The sequence below is a fragment of the Lissotriton vulgaris genome, chromosome 2_1 (genome assembly GCF_964263255.1).
Source record: "Lissotriton vulgaris chromosome 2_1, aLisVul1.2, whole genome shotgun sequence".
Taxonomy (NCBI): domain Eukaryota; kingdom Metazoa; phylum Chordata; class Amphibia; order Caudata; family Salamandridae; genus Lissotriton; species Lissotriton vulgaris.
In genome coordinates this window covers 257,488,715-257,504,453 of record NC_141687.1, presented here as the reverse complement: position 1 = coordinate 257,504,453, position 15,739 = coordinate 257,488,715, and the positions used below count along the sequence as shown (strand labels likewise).

General features: G+C 43.9%; 1 protein-coding gene across 1 annotated transcript in view; it reads left to right on the top strand.

Annotated features, from left to right (window-relative positions):
* The window catches only part of AATF (apoptosis antagonizing transcription factor), a 400,768-nt gene extending 386,583 nt beyond the window's left edge, over nucleotides 1-14,185 (top strand). Inside the window, exon 12 of the mRNA XM_086954897.1 lies at nucleotides 13,840-14,185. Within this exon, the coding sequence (XP_086811023.1) occupies nucleotides 13,840-13,888 (49 nt within the window). The 3' untranslated portion in view covers nucleotides 13,889-14,185. The remainder of the gene's footprint in view (nucleotides 1-13,839) is intronic.
* The last annotated feature ends 1,554 nt before the right edge of the window (nucleotides 14,186-15,739 follow it).

Below are 15,739 nucleotides of genomic sequence, written 5' to 3'. Positions count from 1 at the left end.
AGTTCTGTGGATGAAACCCCTCTCTGCTCAGAGAACAGTAGTACATGCCTTAGTTATGTTTAGGCTGGACCACGCTAATGTTCTTTATTTGGGCTCCAACAAAGCTATGATACAAAGATTTCAGGTGGTACAAAATGCGGCTGCCAAGCTGCTATGTCATGTTCTGAAGACTGTGTCAGTCTCTGACTTTCTCCGTGATCTTCATTGGCTAAAGGTGGAGAATCAAATCAAATTCAAAGCCTTGAGCTACATGTTCAGGATCAAAATTGGATTGGCTCCGCAATATTTGCATTCTTTAGCTCAACTTTATATACCTCCACGTCCTCTACGTTCTGCTGCACAGTCTAAATTCACAATCCCCAGAATCTAACTCACTCATATGCGTGGTCGGTCCTTCTCTTACCTAGGACCTTCCCTATGGAACTCTCTCCCTATTTCTCTACGGGAGGAAACCGCTTATGGGAGATTCAGCAGAAGTTTGAAAACATAGCGGTTTCATTTGTAATTTCCTTTTGTTTTCCCCGTACTTACCAGGCTGGCGCCGGGAAACTCCTCAGGGTAGTTGTGCGCCCTATAAATTTAAATAACATAACATGAACATAAGGCAATATTTCTGCTACTTTTCCCCTCAGCCTTGGCAAAGCTAGTAGAACAGTCTTAAATTTGATAAACTAAAAAGTCTAAAAAATGTTTCTCTTTGGGTAAATCACATACCAAACTTACGTATCTCCACATTCAATCTTAAATCCAGTTACTCCTAAACCTCAACCCTGATTATATTCACAGTACCATAACAATAACCTATATTTACAAAATCATTTTTACTGTTCATAAATAAACATAAAATCAGTGCAATAGTTTAAAAACAGATTCCATACAATAGAGACACACCACAATTAATAAACTCTATATTCAGCTGCATCATAGCATGGAAACACCAATTAATATTTTAAAGCAATTAGGACATCATTTCAAATTCGCTATAACATAATAAAACCCTCACAGGATAAAAGACGAAGATATAGAGAAGAAAAGAGAGAGAGAAAACAAAGGCATCTACGACAATCCGTATTTATTTCTTGTTCGTTGACCGATCGGTTATCCAGATCCCAATTAGCATGTATATCCTAATTTCTTTCAACCATGCCTATATGTCCTCCCAATTTAGTCTGTTCCAAGCGTCGACGTGTTTCGGTGGTATTAGCCCAGTTTGGACCACCTTTTTCAAGGCTCGATTTGTTCCTCTCCTTCAGATATAGTAATAAAGCACCACTTAATCGATACCATTTTGTATAAGAGCCCTACTGTAGCTTTCCTAGAGTAATGGTGACCTTCTTAATTTTTTTATATATATAGATATAGATATAGATATATATATATATATATAGATATATATAGATATAGATAGATAGATATATTTATACTCTTGTAAGCCCTCTTCTAGCTCAACAAGACACCCCACTGGATTCTAGACCTATTGTATTCCATTTCCACATCATTGTAAAGAGATTCTGCCAAACGAGCCAGCGTTAATCTTTCCACTCAGTTAAAATCTTGTCAATCCGCCAGTATTAATCGTCCCTTTTGCCAAATGATGTACCCAATTGATAGCTGTATGTTCTATACACTTTTTATGATTGTCTCGGTTGTTACGACCCGCGTTTGGCGTCCATTCAGGTTACAGTGTGTGATAAACAAAATCTGTGCATGCAGTGCATGATAACAACATTTGCATATGCTTGCATTTGTTGGTACAATAAAAAGGGCCTATTGGCTTCGCCAATATTTGTTCTGAAGAGGGCAGTCGGTTCCTAATAAAATGGTTTTGCATGCTGTGACGTGCCCCCGATGGCCGCCACTTAAGCAGTTGTCTCTGTGTTCTAATTAGTTATCACTTTGCTGTGCATTGTATACCCTTGTCTACCAACATGGTGCTTTAGAGCAGGGCATTTTCACTGTGACTTGTTCCTGCTCATCTGTCACTTCAGAATCCACTGAAATTTTGGGTAGACTTAACTCTGTACTTCAGTAGCTACAGAACATATTGACATTTCTAAACACAACCATGTATGAAAGAAATTCATGGGCTTCTGAGGCCATATTGTTCATAGAGCCCTAGGGCCATAAATGGCGTTTGTATCCACTCTTTGCTCCCCGGGGCTCTGTGGTATTACAGAAGGGGTCGCAGACATTTGCATGAACCCTTCTGTAATATGGGCCGGTCCGGCACACATGTGGTGCCAGCTTGTTCATAAAAGCTCATGACTCCACGCAAATGAAGGAACAATCCTTTTTGCCACCACCTTATTGCAAATGCAACGGCGGTGAAGCCCCTTTGAAAGGGGGTACAGTGGTACCCCAAGCCCTCCAGCTATCCCTCCACAAGTGGATGCATTCACACACTGCATTGGCATGTGAGGAAATCCCTGCTTCCCTTTCAAAATGAGGCTCGCCAGTTCGCCTTTCACTAAAGCTCAGGCCCCTTTCACTGTCAATCGTATATTTAGTGAACTTGTTTGGAGAAGTCTAAAACTATGTCCGCAATTGTGGGAGTCAATTCATTTTTCGAAGATTACATGCTCCCAGCCTAATAATTTTAGAGTGAAATACTTCCAATACAAAGCAAAGGATGAAAATAGGTCATAGACAGAAAACTTTGATTTTATGTTTCCTTGTTCTGGAAGCAGCCAATTTGATTTGTAGGGTTCCTATTCTGGGCGTGGAGGGAAAGATTTGGGGAGATGTTGAAGAGAAAACCTATTTCTGTTAGTTTTAAGAGTCATTCCAAGGCTTCATATCTGGAACTCTAATGTTTAAAACAAGGTGATTCATCTTTGTGGCTCATACTTCTGAAGGGATTTCTGTGCGTGTTTTCTAGTCATAAAGTCATGAAGCCCTGGAGCTAGACTGGCCTTTACTCTGGAGAGTACACTTTGAGTAGAATTGTCTATCGAAAGGTGCTGTGCACGTGGAAGGGAGTATAATTTGGTTCCATTCCTGATTGGCAAGTCACCTTGCAGTTTAGCGATCAAGAAATACTCTTTCAACCTGGTAAAAGAGTGAGTCAAATGCTCACGGGGCTACTCGCTGATTCTGGCACATCTAGGTTGGTGATTGATGCATCAGTTTTTATAAAGGTCTCGATAAGGTAGATCACTAAAGACTTAGGGCCATATGTATCAAGCCTTTTTCGATTTGCAAAGGCCAGAATTTGCCGAATTCCGGCCTTTGCGAATCGAAATGGCTTTTTTGCATTTTTTGATCTGTATCAAACAATCGCATCATAAGGAATCGCAAAAATTTGCGATTCCTTATTTTGCTATGGCATTTAAAGAATCACAATTTTGCGATTCCTTAAATGCTATGTATGAAGCATTTTTCTATAGCAAATTTAGTTTAAGAAATCGCAATTTACCACCAACTTTCAATTGGTGGTAATTTGCGATTTCTTTTAAAAATGCACAAATTGGAGGAGGAACTACGCCGCGAACCAAGATGGCCGCATAAGCTCCCGGCTCCGCTGACCTCCGCCAGCGGCTCGTCTATCCTGTCGTTTATCCTCTACCCACGCCCTGTGACTGGATGTATGAAGGTTGCCTGATGCCAACGGTGCTTTCCCGGATTTCCTACCTTATTCAGCGACAAAATTTTGTTGTGTCCCGTTTCTGGCCTACTCCCGGGCTGCCGCCGGGACCTCGATTTTTGAAACACCCGAGAGGGCCCTGATCAACATCGGCTGTGAGACCGCGATTGTGGCCGGTCTTCCAGGTCTGGATACTTCTTTCCGCTCTTGACTCTTGTCCTCGCTGATGGATGGTGCCGGAGAAGAGACACTGTGAAGTGCTGCGATCCTCCTGCACCGCGGCTGTGGGTTGTGTGCCTGACCCTCGTTTCCCGGTCCGGGGGCTGACGGGCTGCACCCACGGCCGGTGTCTGTTCTGAGTGTGCCAGTGCGGGGCGCCCTTGTAGTTGCGATCGCCGAATGTGTGCCCGGAGCCCGGCGTTGTGGGATGGAGATTGTGTCCCCCTCCGTCCTCTGGACCCCGGGATGGAGGGGATGGATGGCGCACATTCATTGAGATCCGTAATGGCGGCGATTGGTGCGCTCCGCTCGCAACTCACCGGCGCATGTGTCTCCCTGGCGACGAAACTGGATGATGCCTGCTCGCGACCGGCCACGGACGCTGCAGCGCCTGCACAGGAGTCTGCGGTCCAGACGAGCGATTTGACCCGCCATCTGCAGGGGCTCGAGCGGCAGCCTGACTTTGCTCCTTTGAGAGTCTGCCTCACCTTTCCTTCCTCTGCTACAGTACATGGTCTTCCCTCTAAGTCTCCTATCCGATGGTGTGTCGTCGCTGGATGTCTCGTTCTTCATTACCGAGTCTCAGGGTCCCGTCGAAGAGGATCGCCATTTTCCTTTGTTCCGGCCCGTCTACATAACGGATGCCGCCATTTTGAGAACGGACTTTGTTCCACCTTCACTGCCTTGGTCCGCCATGGACGCTTTGACTGCCTCTGGTCGGATGTGGCTTGGTCGGGATGTGCTCCGGAACGGATTCGCACTGGCCAGGGCTGACTTTGACTTTGAGGTTTTCTTGCTCCTCGCCACTGCTTTGGACCATCTGAGACGCTCCCTTGGTTTGCAACTGCTATGACTTTGGCGATAGATCTCCTCGTGAGGCTTGCAGGGTTGCTTCTATTTCCCTGGGGTTGCTCCGTTTATTTTTGCCGGGACTGCACCGAATACCTCACCGGGCCCAGGGTGGGAGGGGGGTGGTTTTTCCTGGTGACTGTCCTCCCCGTGATAATGCTGACTGTTTTTGCTTTATTGATGATGATTGTACCATGGGGGGGGGGCACCGCCGGCGGGGGGTATCAGGTGTCCGGGGGCTTGTTTGTTTTTCTCCTCCTCCACTTCTTCATATACTTTCCCTTCTGTGGGGCAGTTCCGGGGCGACAGGCACGCTGTTAGTGGGTTAGGCCATAGCCATTACAAGGGTGGAGGGTGCGGGGGGGGTTTGTTATTTTAGTTTGTTTTATTCTATGGTCCCTATCGCTCTTTTCCGGCTTTGGGAGGGTTCTTTCCCCTTTTGTATGGTTGGCTGTCTCTTGGTCTTGCACCTTTCTTTTTTCTTTTTCGGCTTCTTGACAAGCCTCTGTTTTTCTGTTCTTGGGGGGTAGGCTTTCTGGGGTGATTTTTAGAAATGTGGATTATTGAAATGTGTTTTATTGTCCAGTATTATCGCCGTGGCTGCCCGGATTTCATAGTCGCTTTAGTTATAGCCTATCTCCGACTGTAATTGGGGTAATTCCCAATCGTCTCCTTTGTGCTCCTATCCTGTGAGGTGTGATGTCCTTGTTGTTGCAGCCCCTACTCTTTCTCTAAAATTTAAAATGAAAACCTCACATCCTGTTTGCGAGCCCCACAACCACATTTGGTATAATTTGATATATCCTGTTTACTGTTTGGCTTCAGTTTCTCCTGTTTTCATTGATTGTCTTTGCGGCCGGCCATGATGGTTGTGGGCCTGCGCATGTATCTCCTTCTTTTTTGAATAAAGGTTTTCAAAAAAAAAAATGCACAAATTGGCATTTTTGAATGTGGCATGTGACGCACATACATGCCCATAGGGTATGTATGTGCGCCATATGCACACACATGCTGATTTCAGGGGTGCAGCAGGGTGTCCTTGAGACACCCCTGCACCCTTGAAATCAATCTCATTTTGCGATTAGGAAATTGCGAATCGCAAAATGAAATGCATTTCGCAATCATTCCTATGGGCCTCCTGGCTCATAGGAATGAATGGGAAATTATTCCTTATTTGCAAATTCGCAATTTGCAAATTCGCAAATAAAGAATATTAAGGAATCGCAAAAAAATTTTGATTATCTACATACATCCCGTTTTGCGATTTCTAAATAGCGATTCCTTAAAAATCGCTATTTAGAAATCGCAAACCGGAACTTTGATACATATGGCCCTTGATCTACCATACAATCCCTGTCCTTTTTTGTAAGGGGGTGCTTCATAAATGTGTGTCCTGATGAAGACCCTAGCTAAATGAGCACCTCTGTGGCCTGTCAGATATTTTCGAACTATTTTTAATAAATTTTGGAGCCCTGACAGAAGAATAACATTGAAGAAATGTCTATTAATTTTGTCTAATTGACAGCCAAAAGACTTTATTTAGTTAGGTATTTTTTGTGTTCCCTCTGACTTGTTCACCGATCACACACACTCCACCATCACACATTTTAAGTAGCACATGGTTTTACCATCTGTACATTTTGTGGCTTGGCCTATGATCACACAAGTCACTGATGATGATGTTAAATCACATTACAATTTTCCGTGAACTGTGGATTAATTTATGTGTATTTATTACAAATGATGTATATGGTGATTCTGTACTCTTGGAAAATAATGTGAATAAATAACCTGTTTTTACATGATTTAGGATGAACCACAATATTATAATTGTTCACCCATTAGTCCAATTGGAGTATGTCATATCTAGTCAAAGCAGTGGTCCCTTAGATAATAAAAGCGAGTATTGTATTTTGAGGCACACTTTAAAAAAAATATATATTTTTTACAATTTGTGCGAAAAAGATCAACGTGTTAAACACCTGATCTTTAAGTTGCCAGTCTCCTTTGAGAAATAGGAAAATTTCCCTACACAATTTTACCAGACACCTGTCTTGCTCTAAATTGTATTTGAAAAAATATTTTATAAATAAAGTTGAAATATAAACTTTTATTTTTACCATTAGTGCATTTTTGGGACAAAATGTATATGTTCTGCATTAATTGTGTGACGCTGTGAAACGTTTTGTAGGGCCTGTTAAAAATAATTCTTGCAGGGCTTCACATAGCATAAACCTCTGTTTCCAAGTTGGAAAACATATCTGTCATGTAAGGATTAAACACAGCCCCTCCAGCATCCAGCACCGACTTGTCGTGTTATGGCAACATGAGCAGCCGCATCATTAATAAATGGAACAGGCTTCCTTTAAATCTATAAGTACATTTTTTCATCATGAGTGCAGTGCCATAAGGTGTGGAGCCTGGGGAATAATACTCTTTCCAGCTCTTCTGATGGTTTACACAAGACTAAATAGTTTATGTAAGGTGCCTCTTTTAAGTGTGTGAGATGTGTCCCTGTTAGAAAAGGGGATGTTTACTAGTTGGCAGGTTGTTACCCTGTCCGTGTAGGGACCCTTCTTCCGGCTTAGGATAAGGGGGTTACACTTCGAAAACAACCCCTGCTCCCCACTTGGTAGCTTAGCACACGCAGTCAGGCTTATCTCAGAGGTACTGTGTAAAGCATTAGCACATAACCAACAGTAATACAGTGGAACACTACAAAAGGACACTACACCAGTTTAAGAACAATAGGCAATATTTATCTGTGTAAATCCGGACCAAAAGGATAAAAATCCAACATTCAGTTATTTAATAAAGCAAAAATAGACTTTGAAAACGTACTTGAAGTTGATATCTCGGTCCGGGCCTATCATGACGTCGTGAACCAACAAATCAACAGTTCTAGCTGATTGCAAGCCAGCTGTCGTGTCGGGAAGATCCGTAGAACAGTACCTTTAGAAATGCAGGGCATCAGCGACCTCGCAGTGATCTCAAAAGAGCCGCTGTCGCTCCGGAGGACGGTGCAGGAGTCGTTGGGCCCTTGAAGTCACACGCGTTGCAGGTCAAACTCCGTGCGGTTGAAGTCGGAACCAGTGTTGGAGCTGCGGTACAAAGTTCAGCTGTGTGGTATGTGATGCCTTTCAGGTTGTGGTGCAGACAGCGGCTCTGTGACGGCGTCCAGTGACGTTGGTGAGACCAGGGCTGCCGTGCAAAGTGGAGCGGTGCACGTTACGGTGCTAGCACGTCACAGTGCATGCAGTGTTGTCGTCGTTGTTGAAGCGCTGTCGTCGCATGACGAACTGGAGCCATTGTTGGCGGGCCATGGCTGCAGTCTGGGACTGGGCGGTGCATTGTGTAACTTATAAGCAGTGCAGGCAGCTGCATCGATGTCAGAGTAGAGCGGCGGTGTCGGTGAGACCAGAGCTACAGTGCGAAGCAGTACGGTGCTCCGTGTTCTCCACGAGCGGTTTCCACAGGTCCCGTTGTAGGCAGCGTTGTAGGTGATTGCGTTGCGTTGTTGTCTGGGAAACTAGGGCTGCAGTGTGAAGTGAGGCAGTGCAGAGTGTGGCGCCCACAGGTCACAAAGCAAGCAGGGGCTTGTGGCAGCGTCGAACGGCGTCATCGGTGAGTCGAGGGTTGCAGTGCAAAGGTTGCTTTTTCTTCTGTTGCAGCACAAAACACACAGTTTCGAGTGCTGGTAGCAGATGAACTTGAAGACTTTGCTGTTTCTGAGACTTCTTAAACAATGGACAAGCTCAACTTCAAGCCCTTTGAGAAACTCGGGGAAAGCAGATGCAGAAAGTCCAGTCCTCTCACTGCCCAAGATAGAAGCAGCCACTGCAGGCGCAACAGCAGAGTGGTAGTCTGTCCTCACAGCTTCTCCGGCTCTTCTTCTTGGCAGGTTTTTTGATCCAAAAGAGTTCTAATATTCTGGGCTTACGCCCCCAATATTTCTTTTACCACATTCTCTTTGAAGTTGGCACAAAGTTCCAGTGGCATACATAAACACGTTCCTTGTGGCTCAGACCAGGTTTACTCCAGGAGTGGGAGACAGCTTTGTGGAAGGCAGGCACAGTCCATTCAGGTGCAAGAGACAACTCTTCCCTGTTAGAAATGTGGGTCTATAGTTTGCAGACGTAGGTATCTTTGTCAAATTAGGGACCCTTGCTTGTAGTCAGGGTAAGGGGGATACACGGTTTAAATAACCCCTGCTTACCCTCTGGTTAGTTTGGCAGACTTATCCCAAAGGCAATGTGTAAAGTATTTGTACTCAAAACTAACAGTAACACAGTGATAACACCACAAATGGACACCACACCAGTTTAGAAAAATAAAGTATGTTTGTCTAAACTCAGCAAGACCAAAACAACAAAAATCCAACATACATGTAATAAGAATATGACTTGAAAAAGGTTTCAAGCAACTGGGTCCATGGAAAACTATGGAGGCGTGATTTCTCTCAAAGATCCTGTAGTTACGATAAAATTCACAAGGCCAAACAGCTACAGAGATGGAAAGCGCTGAAAAACAAAGATGCGTCAGTTCCTGGGGCCCTGGGGAGGTGATGCGACAGTTCTGCTGCATGCAGGATAGTGATGCATTGTACCCGGTCTATAGGGGGAAGTGTTGCGTTGACTCCAAGACGATTCTGGTCTGCGGGAGATACGTTGGGAAAACTTGCCGCGCATGTACAATGTGTGGAAATTCAGGATATGTCTGCAATCGATGCGATGGCAGCGGGCGGCGCAGCATTGGTTTCTTCAGCCGCAATTCAGTGTCAGTTCTTGCAGCACAGGGATGCATGGAGATCCTTCTCGGACCGCACTGCTGCGTCGGAAAAACAGCTGCAAGAAGAGCGATGTGTCGATTTTCTTATAGTTGCGTTGCTTTTCCAGCTCCCAACAGCAGGAACAACCTCCAGAGGTCAGAACTCCCAGCAAGGAAGTTCAGGGGAGCTAGGGATGAAGTCTTTGTGTCCCTGAGACTTCAGAACAGGAGGCCAGCACACACAGGCCCTTGGAGATCTTCCTCAAGCAGGGGACACAGCACACAGCAAAGTCCTGGTCTTTTACTTGGCAGAATCAGCTACTGTAGGCCAACCCTAGACAGCACACAGCAAAGGGGCAGTACTACTCCAGTTTCTCCAGCTCTTCTCCTTGGCAAAGGGTCTTCTTGAATTCTGGAAATGAGATAAAGTTCTGGGGTTTCAGGTGTAATACGTATACACCAAAATGTCTTTGTTCTCTTTCTGCAAGGGTCTGTTAGCCCAGTCCAACTCTGTTCTGTCCTCACTGGTGCAGTATGACCACAGGGGGTGGAGACAGCATTGTGCAGGGGAGACCGGCCTTATTCAGGAGCAAGGAAATCTCCTCCCACTACTCTAAATAATGCCAAGGTCTGTTCAGCTCAGCTCGGAGTCATCCAGGATGGGCCAGGCACACCTCAACCAAACCCCCCCGCTGGCTGTCTACAGTGAATGCACATCCCCAGCCCCTGTCACTCCAAAACCAGACAGTCAATACACAGACAGGCAGAGGCACACAGAATGGTTAAACAAGAAAATGCCTACTTTCTAAAAGTGGCGAGTATTGGTTGTGATGCACTCGTGTTTAATCTAGTGTAACCATGGCAAACTTAAACAATTGAATACGAACTTTGGACTCTTAGTGTGCACTCGGTGAGGGGGTTCCTCTCCAACCTCAAACATATAAATCACAAATTGCTAGAACCACAGGTCTAGACACCATGTGTACTACTGTGTCCCCCTCCGGGCTTCTAAACCAAATATAACACTCCATTAATTGTTAGTAACAGTAGTAAAAAACGTTCAACTTAAAATATGCTGCCATATATTGTTTCCAAAACATGCAATGTTGAAATGAATAAACGTATAGTCTGTTGAAATGATGTAAAGAAGACAACGCAGTAATTGGTAAATCATCCAATTGAAAAGAACTTCTATAATTTTCAAGAAAATAGGAGTCATTTCAGGTACAATGCATTTTGGGCTTCTACCAGGCCCTTCATCAGGGGTAACTTACAACAATTATGAACCAGCAGATATAATAAAGCGCCGTAATCCACAAATGACCAGATTCTTCATTCTTCCCAACATGCAAAGCTGATACATACGTATCTCGTGCAAGTGCTGCTGTGACCCAAACTCGGGAAACAACATTTGGCAGCATATTTTAAGTTGAAAGATTTTACTACTGTTACTAATGATTAAGAGAGTGTTGGATCTGACCAGCGGTTCTAGTCATTTGTACTTTCTAAAATTTACTAAAATATGTGTTATTAAATTTTGAGTTCAGTGAGCCTAAACTTTATTTCTCTATCTTGTCCCAATGGGAAGTTATGCTTGTGACATGTTACAAAGAATTTTCCTTTTTATCCTATTTGGCAAGATAGCCTTTCAATAGTGAAAAACGAATAGGAAGAATTTCACTATTAGGACATGCCACAAGCACCAGTACATTTCCTACCTTTCACATACACTGAACCCTGCCCAAGGGGATACCTTGGGCCTACCATAGGGGTGCCTTACATGTAAGAAAAGTGAATGTTCGGGTCTCTGCAAGTGGGTGCACTTGCCAAGTCGACATGGCAGTTTACAACTGGGCTTAGACACTGCAGTGGCAGGTCTGGGTTACTTTTTCAAAGCTACTCATATGGGTGGCACAATCCGTGCTTCAGGCCCACTAGTAGCATTTGATTTACAGGGCCTGGCACATTTCAGTGCACTTCACAAGGGACTTACCAGTGAATCAAATATGCCAATGAGGGAGAACCAATTGTAACAACAATTTACACAGGGAGCACTCGCACTTTGACACTGATCAGCAGTGGTGTCGTGCCCAAAGCATCTAAGCCAGCAAAAACGAAATCCAGAACAGCATCAAAAATACAGGAGGTAGAGGCAAAAAATCAGGGGAAACTACGCCAAAGATGCCAAGTCTAACACTCCCACTACTCTAAATGCAGCCAGGTCTATTCAGCTTTGCTATGAGTCACCCAGGACAGGCAGGTCACACCTCGATCCCCTTGTGTCTGTCAAGTGTGAATGAACCCCTTTGTGTCCCTGCTTCTGTCACTCTGAACCCAGTCGATGAATACACAAACGGCAGAGGCAAGCAGGATGGTTAAGCAAGAAAATTCCCATTTTCTAAAAGTGATTATATACAGTGACAGAATGCACACCTAAATGTTCAACAGTCCATTTTTTCACATTACTCCAAGGCAAAAGTATTTGCTTGCAGACGGGTGTAGTGCCCAGCCCCAGGCACAAATTGCTAACTTCAAAACTTGTGGAGCGACATTCCACAACAACCACCAGTCGCACAGCCAATGAGGACAAAATCCACTGAACTCCATCATGACTTAATTTACTCCATTTTAACCATGTTTTTTCATAAATTTCTCATTGTTTTCCATATTCTTCCTTCACATAAAAAGCTGCATGTTTCTCAATTTCTTTCATCTGCTAATGATATGCCCATCCCAGGCAGCTGTGTTTACTGAGACCCATTGCATTTCGGGCTGAAACAGCCCTTCTTCTGGGTAACTGTAACTGCTACCTGATGCTCACATTAGTTAAACCGGCACATTTTTGTTTTTCCAAAAGTGCCATTTTCAAACACACAACATAAAAATAATCTTTACTAAAATATGTATCTTTAAATTCTGAGTTCAGGAAGTCTAAACACCATTTATCTTATCTTGTCCCAAAGGAAAGTTATGCTTGTGAAATGTTACAAACAACTCCAATTTTAGCCTATGCGACAGATAGACTTTCAATAGTGAAAACGAAATTGACAGTATTTCACTATCCGGATACGTCACACACACCAGTACCCGTCCTACCTTTCACAGTCACTGCACCCTTCCCAGGGGGTACCTTGGGCCTATTGAGGTGTGCCTTATATGTAGGAAAAAGGAATGTTTGGGCCTGGCAAGTGGGTGCACTTGCGAGGTCGACATGGAAGTGAAAACTACACGCAGACACTGCAGTGGCAGGTCTGATACACCTTTGAAAGGCTAATTGTGTGGGTGCCACATCCAGTGCTGCAAGCCCACTGGTATCATTTGATTTACAGGCCCTGGGCACACTCAGTGTATTGTACCAGGGACTTACTAGTAAATAAAATTGTGTCTGTGTGGACCCATGATGCAAGTTCAGATCTTTCTAGTGATTGGTTGCTTGGATGAGACATGAGACTCAAGGGGCCCTCTCGTGCTCACTTTTAGTACTTCACCTTTATTGCTTTTTTAGGGATTACCATCCCTTCTTTGGCGGATATGTTTGTAATTGCTGAGGTTTTCTGAATTGGCCATAGTCAGTGCAGTCGGCAACCAAAATTGTCAATCTTCTCCAAAAGATGCGTTTTCCTCTACTGAAAAAGACAAAATAAAAAAAAAATCTTTAGATCTCTGCTTTATTTGGATTTTTTTTTGCCCTTAAATTCTTTGAAACCAGCTGTTTTTGTTGTTCCGTGGAAAATGTGCATACCCTGAACTTTTGCTTGTGTTTCGACTCCTGCGTGAAATAAAGAGGTGACGTTGGTGTGTTGACAATATTTAGGAATTTATCTTTTTTACTTCCTTTTATTGTAAAAACAAATATATGACTTATAAATACATGATCTTTTCTGAAAACCGGAATATAGCAATCCTTGTCGTAGAGCTTTTAATTGAGGACTATTGTGACGGGTCATTTTCGATATTTTCAAGGACCACCAAGCCCCAGCAAAATGTATGAAAAGTAAATTGCACCCCACACCGCCTGGTTGATTGCTTCCCTTTATGCGCTGCCGTCTCGGGCATCCTATTACAATATTCAATCTTGTTTTCTTTCTTGAAGAGGCTGCCGGAAAAGGGCAACTTCTCGCTGGCCCCATTCCCTAAGGGGACGGGACGCCGTCGCACTCGTCTATTTACATATCTCTGTGCCGCCAGTGATTGGAGTTGTGAGGCACTTCCACACAGTTGTATGTATTAGTGGCAATTGCCGGATGCATTTTTAATTATGAAATCATTTTCACTCCGAAGGAGCGAGCGCCAAGGTTGGGTTATCTTGCGTGGCAAGCCTGTCCTTGAAAACCAACTTTACTTATTGTTTAGCGATTTACTTAATTGTTTTTAACCTACTTTTTCTTTATTTATTTATTTATTCTTTTCTTTTTTCACAGGACCGAGTTGTTTCAATCGCTGTTTGGAAAAAATCAAGCACCCATATGAAGAAAAGCAATTGCAGTATCGGTGAAGAGACACTGTCTAGTTCGGAATGTCCCTGGAAGTTTGTGGTCCAACGCAATGGCTGGGCAATATGGGCTACTATTATCCGATCCACTGCAAGATGGGATGTTTTTGGAGTTATAGACTCACACTTTTTATCGTAATTTTAAATGGACTTGTCTGTGCAATGAAAAAATACATCTGGGAAACCGGAATGACCTGTAGTTTCTTCCTTGGAGTGAAACATATTTTGTATTTAATATTCTTTTTCTAAAATTAAATACCACTCAAATATTCTAATTTGAGCAGAGTATTTTTACATCTTTAATTCTATATTAATTCATGATAGTTCGTCACCCGAACCCAGTTTCCAAGTATCACGCAATTTCCAGAACGTGAGAGTTCAGATAATTGAAAAATAGGATAAAAATCAGTAATGTCAAATCAAATGTGTGGACATTACTTACCTGTACTAAGTCTTGATAGATGCCATTGCTTCAGGTGGTGTAAATGCAATGTGTAGCTGCAATGGAAGGGAATGATCGGGTATCAGCAATTGTATAGCTCACATCTGCTACTAGTAGGGTCTCTCTAAGGGACTGCCTCCTACAGGTCTCCTACACCAGCCATATAATAAGGTGCTTTACATATAACGCAAATTTCTCTGTTCTACTTAAGATGATATCAAAAACATGGAACAATTTGGAGGAAAAACAATATGTCCTGTTTTGCATGGAACCAAGGAGGAGTTTAAATCCTTTAGTGTGCTGGCTGAATTTTTGGAGACAGAAAAGATGAGTTTTTAAATGCTTCCTGAGGTCAAGAAGAGTGGCCTTGGTTCTGATGCTGAGACAGCACCACGAAGGACTCCCTTCCAGACAGAGATGCAGGGGAGACTGGTGTTCATGGGCAGCTGAAAAGATATTACTGCTCCGAGGCATGTGCTGAAGCTCTTGGGTGAATTCCAGTGAACTTTGAAGATGTGCTACTGCACTGGGCGAGGTTTTCTTCGCCCTGCAGCCACAAGCTACAGCAGTGACATCACATGAGAGGAAAAGCGCTGTTATGTTATGTTAAATACATTTATATCGCGCTCAGCTACTCGGCAGAGTGTCCCGGCGCGTGCAGAGGTAAAGGCAAAGGGTACCAGAAGGATAACTAAAAGAGGAAAGTTTTAAGCTTTTTCTTGAAGATAACATGATCCTGAATGCTCCGCAAAGCCAAGGGCAAAGCATTCCAGGCCAGGCTAGCTTTCCTGACAAGTGAACAACTGCCCAGCCTTTGACGGTTGAATCTGGGGGGTCTGCAGCAGAAGTTGACAAGAGGAGCGCAACTGGCTCACTGGAGTGTAAAAAACAAATAACTTCTGAAGATAACTGGGGCCCCTGCCATAGAGGGCACTGTGGGCGATAGAGAGCATTTTAAATTGAATTCGAGCTTCAACAGGAAGCCAGTGCAGAAAGTGCAAATGAACAAGCATACTGCACCTATTGGACAATCCTAGCAGGAGTCTGGCAGCAGAGTTTTAAACAACCTACAATTTCCTTAAGAGGTAACCAGGAATGCCCACATAAAGGGCATTGGCATCGTCTAGGCGAGATAAAATTAAAGCACAGACCACCGTTTCTTTAGCAGGTCCGGGAAGAAACTTTCTCAGTGCTTTCAAGGTGCCGAAACACGTCCCAACGAGCTTCTTAACTTGTGTGGAGAAATTCAGATCCTCCGAAAACCAGATCACTAGATTGTTAGCAGTATTGTTCCCTGCGCTAGGCAGGGAGGAAGCCAGGGGGGCCACAGCTTCGCTCTGAAATCGACCGGAAAGGTCCCATACAAGAGAACCTCTGACTTCCCTTT